Source organism: Nematolebias whitei, chromosome 14 (assembly GCF_014905685.2).
Source record: "Nematolebias whitei isolate Nwh7 chromosome 14, NemWhi1, whole genome shotgun sequence".
NCBI classification, from domain to species: Eukaryota; Metazoa; Chordata; class Actinopteri; order Cyprinodontiformes; family Rivulidae; genus Nematolebias; species Nematolebias whitei.
In genome coordinates this window covers 42,906,595-42,927,517 of record NC_056511.1, presented here as the reverse complement: position 1 = coordinate 42,927,517, position 20,923 = coordinate 42,906,595, and the positions used below count along the sequence as shown (strand labels likewise).

The following is a 20,923-nucleotide window of genomic DNA, read 5'->3' as shown; positions in this document are numbered from 1 at the left end:
GGTCGGACACCTTTATTCAGGTATGATACAGTTTGTTCAAACTGCCCCTAATTTCTCGTCAATTCCCATAAATTCCAATGGAAAGTTTTTCATAGAAAATATTCTCAAAATTCCCCAGCTCAACATCCCATGGAAAGTTTCAAATGATCCTCCGCCCTTTGCAACCCTGCACACATCTTAAAAAAAAAGTTATTTTTTTCCTGACAAAAGGTTCAATTAAATCCTATTTAATTCAATTCAGTTTATTTATATAGTTCCAAGTCACAACAGAATCATCTCAGGGCCTATCCTAGATGTGACTTGAATTTCTGCAAGTTCTACTAAAATGACAGGACTAGAATTACTTCATACATCACACTGGACTGAAACAAACTATTCAACAAACCGTCTTGCTGCTCAGGATAAAGAAGTGTACCATTAAAGCCGTATCAGACTTGCTTCTGAATCCCATTCAGGTCTAATCTTATTAGACTGCTCGCATCTTACAGCACTTCAGCTCCTTTCAGTAGAGTCTGCAGTAAACAGCTCCAAGAACGCTGGTTCTGCACGAGTGCAGGAAAATAAACAGGAGAGTGACCCGCTCCTTGTCTCGTTTAGGTGTAAAACAATCAACATTTTATTGATGTATTATGGCAACTCTCAGTTGGCTGTTGCAATGCATAAATTGGTGACAATTAGTGTTAAAATATCAAAAATCAGAAAAAATGGCAGATTTTTAGGTTTAAAAATAAGTGACTATTTTTTTTACTCTCGCAAAAAGTGACTTCACCTCATTTGCATAGTTTGAGATAACCAAACTCTTGTTTTTACATCCTAACACATTCCAAGACCTACGGGAGGAAAATAGCCGAGTTTTCCCTCTAGTGAGGCTCACACGCCCTGTACCATCTTCGTAGGTAGAAAAGGTTTGTTTAGGTCGACACTGGGGGAAATGGTGCATCTAAATTTTCTAATGGAGCCTCACTGAACTTATTTTCAAATCCTGCACTTTTATGTGACACAGCAGCTAAAAGGTTGCCATTAAACCATTACATAGAACTTAAGGAAAAACAACCTCAGGCTAGCTGCCAACAAATACAAGCTGCATCAATAATTTTGAGAGAAAGCGATCGCTCAGGTGCAAACATATCAAGAACGCAAACGAGCAGAACAACGGCAGGAAAACAGCAATTACTCATTACGTATTTACAGTAACTGCAATATAACAACAGCATGAAGCTATTTAACTTTGTTGAAACTGGGCCTGTGAACAGATCCATCAGAGTCAGGACTGGTTTTTTTACACTAAGCTCGAGTTAAATGGTTTAACAGCTGGTGTGGCCATCCTGAGACGCATGGCAGGTAGAAGGGCAAAAAGTCAACAAGCATAGAAAGTTAGTCTCCTGGGGCTCTCGTGATGCACGGAGAAAAAGGAGAGAGGTGGAGAATGGGCCAAATTCTTTGATTCAAAAGACCGTGCGTCTGATAACACTCAACAGAAGTGGAAGCGTGACTCTCATGACAGGATATGACGGCATACGCATAAAACCTACAGTTAAACTTTCAGCACTTCTGCAGTCCTGCGTGGTTTCTCCTGTGGAACCTGGCAGAAACCTCCCTACATTAACCTCCGTTCCCTGCCAAGACCACATCTGCCTCGTATCTGGCCCTCCCAGTCGCCTGCTACACCCCAGACCCCTCCCTCCAGTAAGAAGAAGCTCTAAAACAGGCGCCTGGTTTACATCAAGTGTTCCTAACAGCCTTGTGCTGACTCTCCGAGGCCCTCTGCAACCCTCTCCACTCCAGACGGACACAAACGATCCGAGAACCAGCTTTTGTTTTCACACAAACAACACGACACTCATAAATGACAATACATGAAAAAATTATATTTAAAAAGGCAAAAAAGAAAAACTAACTCAAGCACCCAAGGTAAGTGTGACTGCAGGGCAAATTGTACTTTGCAGATTTGATTTGGACGTGTGTGTTTTTGTTCTGGTAGACGCGTCTCTGCTCCAACCACAACCTAAGAACTGCGGGGGGGGGGGAGGTGAGCAGGAAAAGGGAACAACGTTAACTCTAAAACACTTTACAATCTTGAATCCCTTGAACGTGTTTGATGACCTTATAGCACTCATCTGCTCCAGTCCCTGAGTAACGCGCATTAGCCTTCTCTGGGAAAAACGCAAGAACAGAAGCCTTAGCTCGTATTAACGTTAATCCACATCAAGCATGTAAACATGCAGCCGCTCATGAGGGTTGCCTAAACAGGGACTTAAGTTTCCCTCAGATAAAGATAATAAATAATGTCAATTTAATAAAGCAGTGTGTCTTATAAACTATGTGAAGGGATTGCTTCTTCTTGAAGCTCTTGAAGGACAGCAGGTCACGGCTAAAGGTGTAAAGCAGCAAAAATACGCCTACTTTTGTCCCCTATTGTGCTCTGTTGTGATTGTGAATGTCTTAAATTCCAGTTTGCCCACAGATCAGAGGGAGGTGGGAAGTGTGAGGGGTGAAAGATGAGTGGTCTCACTTAGACAAAGATTTATGGGCTCAGGTGATGGCTGGGACACTTTCATGTTTCTGCCTCCTGTGAAGTCAACCCAGATGAGTTGACCTTTATAAATAAAAATGCTCGGGCACAGCAGCTCTATAAAGAATACTCACATCTACAGGCTGGAATCACAACAAGCACCTAAACAAATTCAGAACATGCCAGGAGGAGTAGGAGTTTTTTAAACTCTAAACAAAAGACGTGTTTCAAAAATGCTGAACAAAAACAACATAAGAGTATCTCTCCCTACAGTTGCTCATCTGTGTATAAGCAATTAGAGCAGCAGTCAGTCATTAAACAGAAAGATTAATGCCTTGTGATCAACTGTGCTCAGAGGGACTGGCCAAAAGGTTTTCTGCTCTCCTCCACTTCATCCCTCTATTCCTCCTTATCTGCAAGAGGGGGGAAAGAGCGAGGACTCTGTGAAGCCTCCATTACTAATAGAAGAATATTTCCTCAGCAAGAGAGGGAAGAGAGGAAGAAAGAGATACGAGAGGGGAGACGGAGACTGCACCCACGGGCCAGAGCTGCATGCATGGCCGAGTCTCAGCACTGTGCCAGCCAATGGAGATCCATCAGAGCGAGCGGGAGCAGGAGGAACAGAGGAAAGCCGAGGGTGGTTCACGGGCAGGAGATTAGCCCTGGAAAATTGATCCCCCGGCACAAAAGCCATTGGTCTCCTCCACTTTTTTCTCCCCAAGAGCTGGTCTGGGTTTATCAACTCATCAATCTCTGAATTACACACTGGAGTTTCCAACCATTTTTGAAAAGGTGGGGAAGAAAAGAAGCACAGACATTCCTGGGCTAAGGTTAACTACGTGCGCCTAATTGTTTTTGATACACATCCTCAGCCTCACAAGAACAGAGGAGGACAATCCACACAGTAAAGACTCCACTCGGAGCTCCAGAGCACATTTTGTTTTCATCAGCAGCTTATGTTTGGAGATTCAAACACCCAGCTCAACTCTCACATGCCGTCTCAAGTCAATAACATTTGGGAGTCGTAAAGAGTGAGTGGCATTTCTCCTTCCTGAATTCTTGCCTAGGGCATTTGCAGGACTTACAATGTGCATTACATCATCGCAGGGCTGAATCTGTATCGCAGACGTTGACGTGCGTCAACACTGCTGCCAGTTTTCAGAGAGCACATATGTCGTCACAGTCTGTAAAATGGGATGGCGAGAGCTGAGTCAGACATTCACGAACCAGATGTCTGACATTTTACTTGAAGATTTTGACCGTTAGTCAAAATACCAGCCTAGGTTTTCACATTGCCCAATTTTTTTTAATATAAAATCTGAAAAAGAAGGGTATAAAAAAATCTGAACATTTTGTAATGCTTACAAGTACTGATGTGCTTCAGGCTGATGAAAAACACTTGTCATGCCAGAGGTTTCAACTAAAATCATTTTATGCTGCAAAGGAATGGAGTTGTAACAGATCCGTTTTGATTAAACTTCATAAATGATGTTATGTGCAATCCCATGCAATATTGTGCGATCTGGAAAGATATGTTAACCCTCAGAGAATGTCTCAACCAGCTGTAAATCACGACTGAAGAATTAATCAGTTGTAGATGTACAACTAGTGACTACTTTCTGCAAGTTTCATTAAACTCTGTTCAGTGGTTCATGAAATATTTTGCTGGCAGCAGTCGATGTAAAGCTTTTACAGAAAAATAATAACTAACGCACAAGGACGTGTTAGGAACAACTCAATTACTTCACACTACATTTTGGCTCAACGTTAGTAAAACTGGTTAAATTATAGCCATTTTTGTGTTTTCTAAAGGTCAGCCATCTTGAATTTGCTTAACTCCAAAAGTGTTTTTTAATTGTAAATAATTGGTGCTCTTTAAAATCTCTCTAAAGGCTCAGGAAATATTTTACTAACAGACAGTTTAGCCATTGAATAGTTTATTCAAAACTTAGTGTTTAGTTTTAATTTAGTCATTTCTGTGACTCATAGCATCAAGCCAGGACCTTAGATGCCTTCTGGCCACCTCAGTCATACACTACCTTGCCAAAAGTATTCGCTCACCTGCCTTGGCTCACATATGAGCTTAAGTAACATCCCATTCCTAATCCATAGGGTTCAATATGATGTTGGTCCACCCTTTGCAGCTAGAACAGCTTCAACTCTTCTGAGAAGGCTGTCCACAGGTTTAGGAGTGTGTTTATGGGGATTTTTGACCATTCTTCCAGAAGCGCATTTGTGAGGTCACATACTGATGAGAAGGCCTGGCTCTCAGTCTCCGCTCTAACTCATCCCAAAGGTGTTCTGTCTGGTTGAGGTCAGGACTCTGTGCAGGCCAGTCAAGTTCATGAATGTACTGAATTACAAATTTATTGAAAACTCTGCACCATAACAGCACAAACACACCAAGAGCGTCACAAGCTTGGTCAAACGTGTAAAAACAACACAACTTTAATTTGTTCAGTCAGTACGCTAGTGCATGACGTCACTCAGAGCACAAAGCATAGAGTTAGAGTGAATAGATCTGCCCAGTCATGGACTGGTCACATTGTCACCAATACCCGATCAAGAAGTTTTTGGTTTTTTTATATTGGTACCAATACCAATATGGTTATCAGATCGGTGCATCTCTAATACAGCTTATTAAAAAAATGCATCAGCATATCATACAGCATACAAATTAGCATACTCAATAATTTCAAAAAGGACATTCTACGATTTAAACCAAACACTAGCAAGTCTGCGTGATTTGTCTTTCCAAAATTAATTTTGCTCAATTAATGCATTTTATTTCCAACTCAGAAGGTGTTTCCCTTTTAGGCACAGAATGTAATGGCAAAAGAAAAAATAAATACATTTTTTTAAAAATAATGTGCCTCAAACAGTAAAGCCATGTCCTGTTTGTGCACTGGGGAAAGGTTATGGTCTTGGTTACTATAAATCTTACTATATTTCCTGTCAACAAACATCTATGCTACAACTAGAGCTTCAAACAACATTTCTTGCTGACATGAAAGCCGTTCAGTATTTTTTTTAAGTTGAAAGATCTTCAAAGAACAGAAAAAAAAGCAGGCTGACCTGTCAGAAAGTGAAACTTTCAGCCAACATACTCCTCACAGACTACTGAAATATGCCCTTTGGAACTGGATGTTCTGCCTTGAGGTGCAAGAGACGCTTGCTTTTATTTCATTCTTGATTCAAATGCACAAAAGCAAATCATAACACAAATTAAACTTTAAAAAAAAAAAAAAAAAAGAGAGTGGACCCAACAAAGCTAGATAAATTCCACAATCTACTGCACGCCGACAAAGACGGTAACAAATGTCTGATGATGTCAAAACAACATCAGGCGGCACAGCTAAAATTAGCTCGTCTTTTTCTCCATCACTGCAAGAATATCAAACAATGCTCATCAAAGTGGTGGTGGAGGAGATGGACGTTTTAAATGTGGTCTTCTTCCACCTCCTCCACCAGCCTTCTGGCAGCTCTCCAGAGACCGACTCCAACCGGGTTATAAATACATGTGGGACTCCAATGACCACAGTAGAGATGAGGCAATGATAACCTGTTGGGCAGCAGATGACTGTCTCTTTCTTTTGACCTTTCCTGTATAATCCCTCAGCTTTACTACTTCACACTGAAGAGATGACATCCCATTCTAAAACTCTCATACCGAGTTTTGGAGTTGGTAGCATCTCAGTAGGCTAGGGGTGGCAGTGATTTACAAATATTTCATTTAAGTCTAATTAAAATTTTAAAATGAAGCAAATTCAAAGAAACAACACTTTAGTCCCTTTTATACTTGGTAGTGTCACATCAAGTTCTTTCCTCATGACGCTTTTCCAGTCCAGATCTTCTTCTTACCCCGTTACCAAAGTAAAGGACTGAGTATCCCAAAGTATTTCCACTATTGAGTTTATATAGAAAGTTTTTTTTTTAAATGAACGAGGAAACTATGATTTGAGTTCGCTTAATTTACTGTCCGAGTCCAAGCATTTCCACTCGCATTGATCCACTGGACTAGTGAAAATAAAGAAATATAAAGAGTCTGGACTAGCAGAATTAGCAGCAGGATGTGTTTCACCAGTTTTTCAGCGGCAGCATATGTGGTGAGTAAATTAAACTTTTCTTCAACGGTGTGGACTCTGATTTATCAGCAAAAACATGCAACAGGAAACGGTCCTAAAACATAAAGCGGCAGCTAAAATTAGCACTCGTTAAAATGCCTCCTCTGCCTTTAAACAGTTGTGCGGACCCATGTTGCGTTATACATGTATATTAATTCATGAACCACCAGACAGTTAAGACGCCCCACAAACACTGGCAAATGTTGGAGACTTGTTTGTAACCAACTAGTCACAGTGCAGTGAGACACGAGCTGTAATGTATGCTGTGCCTTTAAGCCAAATAAAATATAAAAAATAAATGCAAAGAATAGGGGCAGCACGGTGGCGCAACTGGTAGAACTGCTGCGCGCAGGTCCCCGGTTCAAATCCCGGCTCGGAGGCCTTTCTGGGTGGAGTTTGCATGTTCTCTCCGTGCATGCGTGGATTTTCTCCGGGTACTCCAGTTTCCACCCGCAGACCAAAAACATGCATGTTAGACTGACTGGTAACGTGGTTTGTCTCGTTTGTCTCCATGTGTCCCTGTGATGGACTGGAGACCTGTCCAGGGTGTACCCCGCCCCTCGCACAATGATTGCCGGACATGGGCACCGGCGACCCCCGTGACCCAAAATGGAAGAAGCGGCTGGATAGAATAGTTTTAATGTGGAGCAAAGCAGTCAAGAGTGACAATCAGGTGGAAAAATATTAGAGCTGAAACGGTTCCTCGAATCATTCGAGGTCCTCGAATCATTCGAGGTCCTCGAATCATTCGAGGACCTCGAATGATTCGAGGACCTCGATTAGAAAAAATCCTGGAGGCAAACGTATCTGCCTCGAAGCTTCGTTAAACTATTCAGAGCACTGTGGTCTAGCCGGAAGGTTTTTGTGTCACACAACGCTAGCGCTTCCGCTAACGTGTATGTGCTAAGTTTGTAGCTATGGAGGGAACGGAGATTGCGTAGAAGAAGAGCCCGAAAACAACAAGAACTGTCAAAGTGTGGGAACATGTTCGGCTAAATAGAACAGACGACGCAGCCCATTGCTTCCAGTGCAAACAGAACTGGAGAAACAGCACGTCGTCCATGTTGCAGCGTCTGAAGAGAAAACAGCCGCTGTAGCATCAAACTGTCCGCAGCTGCAACAGGGATCATGTTCTCTTTGTAAAATACGTTAAACTAAATGTGTGACAATCTGTCATGTTCTAGATGTAAACGAGGCTTATTTCTGCTAACGTTAACTCTACTGACTGATCGTAGAGGCTTCCTGGCAGCGTCTGGACGTTGCGTGAGGAACAAACTGTGCAGGACTTGATGCAAGTTTGTTAAAGATCAAAGCAGCAACAGATTGATGCATTTATTTACTGCTGTACTTCCATCCTGACTAAAATCAGATATTTAAGGTGAATATGTCAAGTGTAAGTGTATTTACATGAGTTAGCAGGATTTTTTTCATCTTTCTACCGTTTATGACTGAAAACTGGGATTAATCTGCATTTATTACTACCGTCATATTTGTTTATAGCTCAGCAATGAAGACTAAATAATAATAATAAATAATAATACAGTCTGCAGAACTCAATGTACAAACTCTAACTTTACATTATCTATCTTACTCAGTTTCTAACATAAAGATTTCATTCAGTTTTCCAATCCATAAAAATTATTTACAGCATTTAGATTTTTATGTGATGGTTAAAAATAATTCAACTTAAGCAATGACATATTTTAAAAACAGGAATTAAATGGGTTGTTTATTTAATGTTCTTTTTTTGTGTATTTCTCATAAAATGAGTACGGTAGTTACTGCAGAACCTGACAGATTCTGTTATCGATTAATCGCCAGAATAATCTATAGATTACTCGATTACTACAATATTTATTTACAACAGCCCTAAAAAAATATGATGTCAGACAAACAGCAACATGGGCAGTGCTGGACCTGAAGGGAGCTAGTTAGGAAGAAATAATTTTTGTTTTTTAATCTAAAATTCCCCCCGTCACAGATAAAACACTCACGTCCAATTTCAATTATTTAAAAACGCATGTCTATAAAAAAAGTTGTTTTTTTAAACTGTCAGCCATTCGTCTTTCTTGTTGCATGCCCCTGGTCAGGAGTCTTTGCAGTGAAGAGAGCGATGAGCAGATCATTTGCATAAAAATACATGACTTTACTCAACAGCTGAGATGCGGGAGGCAAACTATTTAATTCAGCGATAGCATTTGCTTGTTGGGAGTAATTTCTGTGCATGGCCAGAGGAAGATTAGAATTGGTTTTCTGGTCGTGTTAGCGCGAGCAGGGCGGGTTGTCCGACATCACAGAAAAAAGGCACGGTGGTTTGTTCCCCTTGCATTGCTTCAGTGGTGATTAAGAGCCTGACGTTAAAAGATCCCTCAAGTTTTCCGCCCTTCACTACTCCCATCTCTCCGGCTCACTCCTTCTCCCCTCGTCTCCCTGGAGAGAGGGGATTACTGGCACACTGGTACGCACAAATGGCACTTGCTCAAAATTAAAAGACTTTCACAGGCTGCTAATCTAATGAGGGTGGAAAGGGGATGTGGGGAATGAGCAAAGCAGCATTTCGGCTGCCGAAATGAAAGGATAAGAATGGATTTTCATGTTTACCGCCAACATTGCCCTAAACACAAAAATGAGGCTGAAGAACACAAAAAGAAAAGAAAACTCTCGGAAATCCCCAAAAGGATAAGACTAAAGTTAAAATAAAACCCAAGCAAGTAGCAGAACATGGGTGGTTGTTGACAGACTTGTGACATTTCTGTTGCGTGCACGAGCAGGACCCATGACCAGTTAGCATTTATCAACTTGCACTTTACAGGCAAAGCACCCAAGAAGAGCTACAAGCACATAATAAAAATCATCAGCGTTCAATGTTTGAGTAAAAGATCAGCTGTCAGCCATCTTGTGCTTAAAATGCAAATCATTTACTATCCTGTTAATATAAATGTGACATTACTCAGCAGCAGAAGACAAACGCTCAAAAGAGAATAAAACAAAGATCCAGGAACTGATTTGGAAATATTTTGCATTAAAAGCTTCTTGAACAGAAAAGTAGCGTTTAACTGAACACATGGATTCCCAAACTTTGGTAAAAAAAATGAAAATAAAATTCTCTCGATAGGTTCTGTCAATCTTTCATCTGTGTTGGAGGAACAACAACAGGGTGCACGATGGTCCCTGACCAAAGTTCACAATCACCATGACCAAAAGCTAGCAGATTCTTTTAACGCTTCTCTGCTGAAGTAAACACTTTCAGCTACTGGATCAGAACAGAAGGGGATACCAGGTCTGTTTTGATTTACTACAACGGCAGATACAAAGAAACAAGAAAAAGCAAGGTACCAACAAAGCCTCAACAATTTCACAACTATTCACTAGACGTGAGAATCTTGTGGTACAATTCGATTACGATTCAGAGGACAGCAGCGCAATTACAAATTATTATCTATGCAGTTATCAGGTGTGTTAAAAAGCCCCAGGAGGCAGCTGGTGAGCTTATGGTGTTTATACAGCTTACACAGCGTTCTGCGTTCAGATACAGTTGGGTCAATTAGCTAAATTATATCACCTGAAACCGTAAAAGCTGACACGAGAACATAGCAACATCTTGAACAATTTCCAAATATAGACTCTCCATAACGCCCCCCGCCTGCTTGAAATGTAGCACACTCCATCAGAGGGCCTGAGCGAACCGCTCCAGGTTATTACCAGGGCCCGTTAGGCTTGAACGAGCAGCCCGTCGTAGCCTTCGGCTCCCGTTTCTAGTCCACTTCAGGCACAACGTCCCATAATGAAGGAGGGTCACAGAGCGTCTGCGTTTGGCTCAGACTGAGAAGTCAAAATTCCATCTACACGGCAGGGAATGTGCATAAAGATGGCGTTTTTCCATCTTCCACCACTAATGCTACTGTTACTCAAAAGGAGAAAGCGGGTAGTAGATGCATTTGCCTCATTTCTGCTTGGCTGCTCGTGCATACTGTGCTTCTCACTCAAGTTATGATCGGTCTCTTTTATGCTAACTCCCCCACCGCCACCACTACCCCCGTTCATTTTCTCAAGAGTAGTGACACGTGACCACAAGGATTCTTTGTCTACTCCTTACTGGAACGCGAGGAACTGCTTCATCTGCAACAGAGTGCCAGCCACTTAGATACGTTAACCCTGTCATAAGCACGCAGGCAGATTAACACAGCGTGATGCCCAGAGTCTCAGAGGAGCATGAGATGCCCTGCAGATGTTGGCACAGGCAGAATGGCTGGTTACACCATCAGTCAGCACAGAGGTGAATACCGGGGTGTGATGGAGGTATCAGATTATATTAAAACCAACACATCTACGGCTCTGACTTACAGGGCATCCCTCTGATACTGATAATAGCCACTGAAATCATTTTTCTGAGGTGCAATCAATAATATATCTTGACACGGGGATGCACGTTGAAGTTTTCCTATACACAAGCTGTGGGCTCTATACGTTTTATCTTTACAGCCGTCGTTCTTTTGAAGCAACATCACCGTGGGTGAATCTAAGAAAGGTCCACCGACAGGTAGATACATTTTATATATTCATAAATGAATAAAAATGTGAAAAAATAATGTGCTCTTGCAACAGCAGGATAAACGATATGCTCTTAAAGACCATCTCTTTGTCAAACTGCTCAGTTTCATTGACTTTACAGTAAAACTACAAGCACCTTGGGCATTGCACTAGAGTTGACCTCCTTAAAGTGAAGAGTCAACGTAAAGAGGATAAACCAACGGAGCTAAACAAAGAACGAGACGTTTCTTTTGTTTTTAACTGGCGTGGCAAGCCAAATGCACGTCACCTGCAAGCTCGTGGTGGATGAGGTCAGCGAAGTTCGGCTCGTCCCCCCACCAGAAGAGCCATAGCTCCCTCCAGCCCTGCCGTTGGCTGCGCCGCCACACGCTCAGCACGTCAGCTTTCAGGCAGCGGCTGAAGCTGCACAGGATGGGGTCTTCCTCGGTCACCGGGAAGAGGAAGGGGGCAGAGGTGGGACCCTGCCACACAAACCTCTTCCATTTGATTCCTGTCAGGTCAGCCTGCAATGAAAGAAAGAGAGGGGGGTGAGATTGAGTGAGGAGGCACTAGTTCAGGGTCTACTCAGCACTTCGCTGAAAATATGTGCTCAGAAGTGTTAAGGGCAATTATTAATCCTCTTCGGTGGGACAGTTCACCCCATTTCTATCCAAGCCATCAAGCAGAAACAAAGACTGAAACGTGACGCATTCAAATATTTAATGGCTCCAAAAATTGGGACGTTTGTTTGTTTGTTTATGCAAAAGGACTGTGTGCGAGTTTTTTAGGTGCTATTAATGTTACAACAAGCAACATGTTCAAAACACACATTAGAAAAAAACCAAACGCTGGTTAATATGGTCTCACTGCCTTAATCCTCATTATTGGTGAGTGCTGGAGGGGGATGGTTTGTCTTTCTCTAAACGCTGTCTGGCTTTTATACAGAGAACAAAACCCACAGGAAAAAGCCTCATAGGCAGTAAATCACTAGCAGGGTTATTAAGTGTTAAAACAGGAGCATTACGCTCCACTGCTGGCTTGTGCTGCTGCTCATCAACCAGACTGCCCATGTCTACCTAAACAAATGCACATACACATGCCAACAACATTACAACACACATTTATTTACACCAGCATCCCTGCTCCTCGATTTATCCTTGTAGGCATTTCAAGTAATCTGTAGGAACATGGACTGTTCATTATGCAGCCGTTTGCTCCCGTTTGGCTCCGGCAGAGTTAGCGAGCCATCCCTGTGTAAATTCAACCAATTAATCAATTACAATTCAGGGGATATCTTAACTCAAGTGCAAAGGCATCGAGCGTAAAAAGTGATTACTCGTAGTTGTGGCAAAGCAGTAGTCTTTTCACTGACTAGGACTAAGCTGAGAGATTTGTGGTGTTAGAAGAAATGGTGGTGGAGGCGTTGGGGACTGTCAAATTAGTACGGTGCTGTCGGCTGGAGCAAATGTGGACCACAACAACAGGTTGGAAAGCCACAGGATGGAACAATAACATTGTTCCTGCTCCATTTTTATGATCCCATCATATGCCCATAATGTACCAAGCACAAAACATCCAACCTGGGAAAATTACTCCCAATATTTTATACTAATGATTACTAAATTTATTAAAGAGATCATCTGAAATTTTTTTTAAATTCCAGTCAGACCATTTTGGAAAGCCTCATGTAGCTAAATAAACTTGTCTTATTAGTTTAAAAACATAAATCAGACCACAGTCTTGGCTAAATCTCGTCTAAACTTTATACCAATGAAACAAAAATCAAATGTTTATTTAGATTTTGTTCCATATTTTAAATCAGCAGTGACAGGACATGGGAGTTCACAGAGACTAAAATATACTTGTCAGTAGCAAACAAAGGGAAGCTGCTACTTTGACATTTGTGTTCTGAGAGTATCTGTAAAAAAAGATTTATAGAGAAATCTGCTTGAGTATATTGATGAAATTATTTTAAGGAAGCTTCAAGGTTTACTGAGCAAAACTATCAAAAACCTGCAGCAGTAACAATTAAAAAAAAAGAGTGTTATTGGCAAGATGGTATTGAGCAGTAGATGAAGATAGCAAGAATCAGAGTGTTTCCACTGTATATCTGCAACCACTTCTATAAAGCACCGTCTGTGAAAAAAGGCCAGCATCCCATAACTGTCACGGGTAAATACAAATCCTCTACGCATCATCATAAAACCACAAAGCGTGCGTTTAATTTGCTACCCACAACAGCTGAAGGTAAAAGAAAAGCTGCAAGTAACGACAGGAACACTTGGGCTCCATTAGTCTTGTTTCATGAAAAATCACAGTTTTTGTCCGTGAGCGTGATCCAAACAAGATCTCTGATGAACTAGGTGGGTTCCTGAGGATTTCTAAAGCCGCTCCACATGCACAGAACCAGCTCAGAGTCGAGTCTGCGTGCAGCGGCAGGCTGCTCCTTCCTGCTGCAGCGCGAGAAGCACGACTTTACACCTGCATCTTGCTCGGAAACATCTGTGCGCACAATGGAAAAGGAGGGTGGAACCAACGGTTCACTGTGAAATCAGATCGCAAGTACTGCAAGGTGGACACCCCCCCATCAGCTTGGTGACCATGTCCAAATGTTTTATCTTACACAGGATGTTGTTTCTTCACTGGCTCGCAGATTTGATCAGTTTCCTGCACTTCTCGGTGCATGTACGTGCTGCACGGTGAAAGACAGGCTGCTTTCAAAGTACTGACACAAAAAGTTAAAAAAATAAATAAAATAAAACCCCAAGACTCTTATTCAAATAAGTGTTTCGGTTACTCTTTTCACTTCGAAGTCGGCTTCACGCTCATGCCCGAAATTGTTTTGCATAAGTGACTCTTCTTCCAGCCAAACCCAGTTTTCTTGCAGTTTAGGATAAATCTCAACCATCGTTACGATGACTCGAGCGTAACCGAGGAGCGGAAGTTGAAAGATGCATATTAACGTTGCTTTTACCATTCACATCTTAATGGCAGAGAACAAAAGCAGAAAGTAATTACTTGACATTAAAAGATAAAGCCCTTCTTGTATTTATACGCACGCAGGATTAAAAGGCTCCTATACAGAAATCCTTCAAATTATGTGTACTTTCTATAAAAACAACGTTTAGAAGAACATAAAAGCGTAATTTTGAGCAATTTGAGTACTGCACCTAAGCAGTCGTAGTCTGAAGTAAATAAAAAGTTTATGGATTAGTTAAGAAAGTACTAACTTCCCAGATGGTTTTAGTTCAAAATGAGAAGGGCTATATATTGCATCTAAACAGTAAAGGGGATTTTGGGAGTTGTAGTCGATTCTAAACTTTCTTACAAAGCTCAGGTGAAAAAAAAAGAAGATCTGCAGCAGGATCAGAGTTGATGTGTCGAAATGTAAGTTGTGTAGAAATGGTTCGTTAACAGAGGCATATAAAAAGCACATGCACTCTGGTCAGACGAGCTCATCTTTTAATGCTTCCCAGTGTAGACGTGGGCTCAGATAACTCCTTTAAAAAAATCAATACAAACATCCTAATAAATACTTCATTTTCTAAAGATGAACTTGTTCCATTCTGATCACTTCACTTTTAAAAACGTGTTCACTTGGGATGCTTGAACACAACCTTCTATCCATCAGACAAGGAGGACAACGTGTCCCAGCATGAAGTCCTTCACCTTAGAGCTGGTCGCCTCGTGTTCCTATAGATGTTTACGCACTGCTCAAAGAAGATGGACCTGGAACAACTGTTGAGATGTGTTGCAACCATGAACGTCTAAATTACCTTTAATGTCTAAAAAATGATGCAGTTTCTCAGTTTCAGGATTTAATGCGCTTAAAATGTTCCACTGTGATTAAAAGATGGGTTTAGATTAGCAAATCATTGCATTCTGTTTTATTCATCGTTCACAGGTTGTTGTTTTTTTTTTTGACCTGGTGTGGGTAAATAAATGTGTAGATTTTTAGTTTACATATAAGATCCTCCACTAGGAGAGTTTTATCAGCCAGAGAACAAAACATATCAGCTTTCAAAGGCGGGAGCAACAAAAGGAGTGTGTTAAACAGAAAAAAGTTATTTGATCCACTCTGATTTTTCTGCTAAAGTATCACTGGGGTTTAGCACAATGTCAACAGCTGGCAAAGAGCTAAACATTTACAGCCGTTTATTTAAAAGTAGCACTTTTTTATTTAAATTTTGTGTTCGAATTATTTCACTGTTTGCAGCCACCTGTGGATGTGTTGCTCTGCTGCCAGTGGTCCATTTTTGACCCATCTACTCCTGTCCGTAACCATATTTAACATGAAAAGCTTATTTTATGAACTTTCTCATAAAGCATGCGTTTCTGAGTGAAACTAATTAAGACAAAGCTGAACCGTCTGATGGACTAGGCGTCTTCTAAAATGGCACACGCGCAGCAGTGACTCTGCACAACGGAGCGACTGACCAAATCCTGTGGGCACAGAAAGTTCGACCAGGTTCATTGCTGATATTAAGCCACAGTTGCAGCAGTCACAGCTAAAATACTGAGATTGATGTTGCTGCTACAGCTGCTGCTGTGCTGTTAACTTAAGGGAGCAGCAGGCTGCCCTCCTCATCTTACATTACAGCTTCAGTCGTGACCTTTTCCGTCCTCGTTTCTGATGCCATCAGGACATCTGCATCATTACTGGACTTTTCTGCAGAGAAGGCACTTGAGCGCTTTACAAATCGTTCATTCTCTTTAAACCGTGCCAGAGCGGAGCTGAATGATTTGCGTTACGTTCTGAAAGGAAAGAAAAATCTAATAACTAAATAATATTGTTTAATACTCTTAGGGGGGTGCAGTAGCTCAGTATTCAGTTGTCTTGTAACGCTGAGGTTGCGGGTTCGAAGCCAGGTTGCGTCAAAAACGTAAATGGCAACCCCTGAAGAAGGGAGTAGCCAAAGGAAACGTTGAATTACTCTGCTATAACCGACTTGATCTTCAGGAGAAACGGTGTTTGCCATCAGCTCTTAGTTTAGATTGCTAGCAGAGCAGCAGATTATCAAGACTACAACCAAGAAAAATAATTATTGAAAAAAATGTTTTCCAAAGTGACAACTAATGCAAACTGCAGAATCTGCATCGTGAACTTGTCAAATGTCACTGACTTTACCGTCCTGAGCTCTTCTTCACACAACGTCTGCAAATTTTACTTTAAGTCCTGACACTTCAGTGAATCAAGTCTTGCCTTGCAAAAAGCAATGCGTATCTCTGACGGCACCGTTTTAAACAGAGATCATCTTACAAGGAGAAACTACAGAATTACAGTTGTTAATATTATATGCGATGTCATGCTCGTGATCTCGTATGATCCGTTAGCGCTGGAGTATTTGTTGTGAACGACTCTCAACTACTACCACAAGATTTATCTCACTGAGCCTCGGAGACTCATTTACAAGAGAGACCTGGTCTAATCGGCTCTTCTCAGGTGGAGGTGAATTAACACCGTGACTCGTTTCCCCGCTCTGTGGGCGGGATCGTCAGTGTAAAGTGGGCGGGATCGTAACAGGTCATGTTTGAGCCACTCCACCCATTGTGGTTCTTAATCGCACCATTATCGGACTTCAATTGGAAATGTGCTCACTCCGTGTGGCGCCGTCTCGCGCTGAATCCTAACTTTGGCCAATAAAGTTAGGAAGGTCTGTACCTCGTCACTGGTCCATAGCATGATTTTTGGAGCTTCCATACCAGACACTGGCAAAACAACACACACTCAACACGATCAGAGACGAAATGGAGATAGAGGTAGCTTCCAGTTTTAAAGGGCAGGTCATCCAGTGGCGTAGCTCTACTGGCCAATCAACGGCTGCCGTCTGCTTACAACTAAATCATCACCTCGGAGCAGTTTGCTTGGAACCACGAATAAAGATGGACCCATAAACCGGGCAGAGTGCGTTGGGTGCCGACAGAGGGCAGACCCTTAACTGGTGCGGTGTGTGGTGGAACCGATGACAGCTGAGACTGTGGCAAAGTGCCAAAGGTGGACGGAAACTGAATGGGAAAATGGAGTGATTTGATCCAGTAGCTCTACATTGTTAAGTCAAGCATCCGTATCTGATGGAATTAGAGAAGTTTGTCCAAAGTCACTTTTATTATGAAACCGTTGCCTTTCTGAAAGAACTCGAGTAAAATCATTTCAATATGAAGTTAGTCAAGTTGTTGCTTTGTTTTACTGATGATCTGTGAGCAGCACCAGACGCGACTGCAATTAAATGTGCACAGAGATGATTTTGTAAAAGTTTATGTTGCACTGATTAATCGTAAATGGACTGTACTTATATACACTTTCTATCTTATCAAGATACTCAGAGCTCTTTACACTACAATCTGTGCCCTCGTGTACCCATTCATACAGCTCTATACTAGATCTATACAAAGACTAGTCAGAGCTTTATCACATTCATACATTAATGGGACACACATCGGAGGCAATGATCAGTGTCTTGCCCAGGGACACTTCGGCATGTGACTGCTGGTGGAATTAAACCCCCAACTCTTGCAATGGAGGACGACTGCTCTAAGCACTCAGCCACAGCCGATGTGAAGCTTCTCAAACAGAACGGCAAGGAAAAGATCAAAACCAAGAATTATTGAACTTACAGGTGTCCTGCAGCCAGACTGTGCACCTAAACACTTTTCTTTTTAATACACGCAAACACACAAAACTCTTTTTTGAAATTGAACGCTGTTTAAATGATTTAAGTATGTTCAGTAAATTCTATTTGTAATAAATTATATTGTTGCTAAAATCAAATAATCTCAGTTCTGGGTACTTATTCCTACATGTACATGTTTTTATCTGCACGTTTTAGTTTTTGTAACTGCTTTTTACGGCTCGTCTATTCATCTAAAACATGACGCATCTAAATCAGTATGTCCTTACATCCCCCTAGGTTTAAAGAGAAAGAATAAAATATAGATTTATTAATAATATACAAGCGCTGAATGTCACCATTCTGCTTCCAAATCAGCAATATCAGAGAAGCGGAGTGCTCTGTCGAGAATGGTGCCTTGTGCTATTGTGCCGTTTGTCCTTTTTAAACAAATTACTCACAGACTGTGTATAAAAAAGCTGAATGCCAAGGAATCCTGAGTATTTCCCCCAGACGACTATGTTTCACAGGCTGGGCGCATGCTTCCAACATCTTATGCACTGTGAACCCACTCTGTTTTCCTTCCTGACTGTGTCTGAGTAAATGCTCAGGTATGCGAGCAACTACTCAGAAAATGTCCCAGCAGGGTGAGCAATGCTGGTCATGAGCCGTTTTAGATTTCTTTACGCCAAAGCCAAAACTCACACCGGTGCATGAGCGGAGAGTCTCAGGCCGAAGTCACTGGATACAGACAGGCAAGACGTTTTCCTGAGGTGACGCACGCTTCAGCCAGGGGTTGTGACCTCTGGTTCTGCCAGCTGCTCACCTTCCCTCTGGCAACCTCGAGCTCTGGGTCTGAATAGGGTACAGTGTGTACAAACAGCTGCCTTCCTGCTTTTTAAGATATGAAACAACAGGTGAAGCTGCTCAAATCGTGCCACAGATGCTCCATTTTACCAAGTCTGCGTTTCCGTCTCTGCCTGTCACGACTCACCGACCGTTAGCTCCATCATGAAGTCAACATGAAACCAACAACTGTGCATTTGCATGTTCTTCTTAACAGAAACGCAAATTTAGGCAGTTTCATTTGAGCTACATGTACTTTTTGGTTATTCACTGAATTTGGATGCTTTCATAAAAACAGCAGAAAAACGTACAACTACTAACAAAGCAGCTACAAGTGTGTATGCCAACCTAGATATAAATAAACTGAGCTCCAGGTTCATCTCCACTAAAATAAGAGCGTACAATATTATGCTCCAAAGGACTTTCCACAGAAGAGCGGAGGGGGGTAAACTACCACAGTGTGCTCACATTCTTTTGCCATAAAACCACAAAGTGGACTCTGTTCAGCAAGTGAGTCATAACAGCAGCGGTGTTATGCTTAGTCTCAGTGTGCAGGAAAATGTCAGCCAGACGGGCACAGCACCACAACTACCAGCCGTCATCGAGTCCGTCCACTGCGCTGCCTTCAAGCACCGTCGCAAACATTGTAATTACGAGTTCAGCGCACACGATTGACCCAAAGGAGCAGTCCTGAAGAGAGCGGGCATCCTCCGCAATGAAATGTTACCTTGAAGAGGGCGGACGGCGTGGAAGCTGTGTCAGTCTGCACTGTGAGCAGTCCAGTATTCCCACTATATTGTTATCATCAGCGCATTTAATGTCAGCGTTACTACACGTCTTCGTTCGTATTTGCAAAACGCATCTAAGGTCAAGGCATTTTCATCGCAGCTCATGAAATCTTTCAACGTGTAAGAGGCGGCTGCGTTTAGGGCTCTTCACATCCCATTAAGGCCTTCCTACTGGGAAGCACGACGTTGAAGGGGAGCGCATCAGCCTGTCAGTCCGCCATACAAGTGTAGTTAAGCCTGTTGACAAGCCAATTAACTGCAACAACAAACACTCGGACTGTGCTCTTGATTATCTGGTGAGAAGAGGGACAGAACACTTGAGCAGGCAATCTACGTTTGCTGTCCAGGCTAAAATGTGCTATTACTCTTAATGAACCCTCACGTGGGATTTAAAGAATACCAACTGGGTCCAACCACAGCTATTCAGGGTGATGTCAACCTTCCACATCATGTTATAGTACATTACAAATTCCCTCCCAGTTTATACCAGTGGCTATTTGGACTGACAGGGGATGCCACAGATTATATAATGAAGCCCAGTGGGTGCAAATAGAATATAAACACCTGCAAATAAACAGTGTAAAAACAATTAGGTTAACGTGACAGCAACCCTGCGGAGGCACGTGTGGACGAGCCGAGCAGCGCTTGATAATAACGAACAGGTTTGTGTTTAACTTCTTGGCGTGCATCAAGTGGACCCAAGTCCCGCAACAACTAAACCTTCAGTTCACAACAAACACGGCGAACCAGAGAAGGTGCTGCGGAACTGTTCCGGGTCTTAAACATGTTGAAGTTTGAAAAGCGGGGAGCGCTTTTGTTTGTGAACAGGTGGAAAAGGGAAAGTTCAAAGCAGCGCACAACGGCTGAAATAAACATTTAGCCGAGCTTGTCCTAAAACTGGTGTCAGCGCGACAGGCCGCAAGCCTGGCTAACGGCGGCTAACGTTAGCTTAGCCCGCTCGGCTAGTTAAAAATGGCTGCTTTCCTTAGTTTTAAATCTCTTACCAGACAGAATAGATTGGAATGGCAATCCTCCAAGCTGGCCCCGTTCGGTACAAAACAAGAAGTCATCCTTCCTCACAGCGAGATCCAGCTCTCCATCTTTTCACGTCCGGGGAAATATATATATATATTTTTTTAATTGGCGTGTTTGTTTTTGCCGATCGGTGTTTACGGTGATGTCCAAGCCTGATCAGCGAGAAGTATTTTTTTTTGGAGGAGAGTTAATTCAACAACCTTCCGACTGCAGTTTCCCTCCGCCGGAGCTGAACGCGGACACCACGGGGACCGTGTCTACACGGGCATCTCGAAAAGTGCGCAGCGTCTTCTTAAAACAAGTGCAACAATGTTCGTAAAACAAAAAGGAGAGCAAAAGAAGCAGCTCCCCCCCCCCCCCACACACTCCTCCCCCCTGGAGCCCGACACCGTGTCCGCTTTAAAGAGAAAATACTCCGAGCGCTTCGTCTCTCTCCTCCGTGGTCAAACTGAGCTTAAAAACGAAGTCCATCGTGGAGAA

The 20,923-nt window shown here is 42.3% G+C and overlaps 1 protein-coding gene across 1 annotated transcript in view; it reads right to left on the bottom strand.

Moving 5' to 3' along the window:
• The window catches only part of med13a (mediator complex subunit 13a), a gene marked incomplete in the record, with an annotated part of 94,925 nt that extends 74,132 nt beyond the window's left edge, over positions 1–20,793 (bottom strand). The window contains 2 exon segments of the mRNA XM_037688133.1: positions 11,456–11,690; positions 20,413–20,793. Of these exon segments, the coding sequence (XP_037544061.1) occupies positions 11,456–11,690; positions 20,413–20,478 (301 nt within the window).
• Between the last annotated feature and the right edge of the window lie 130 nt (positions 20,794–20,923).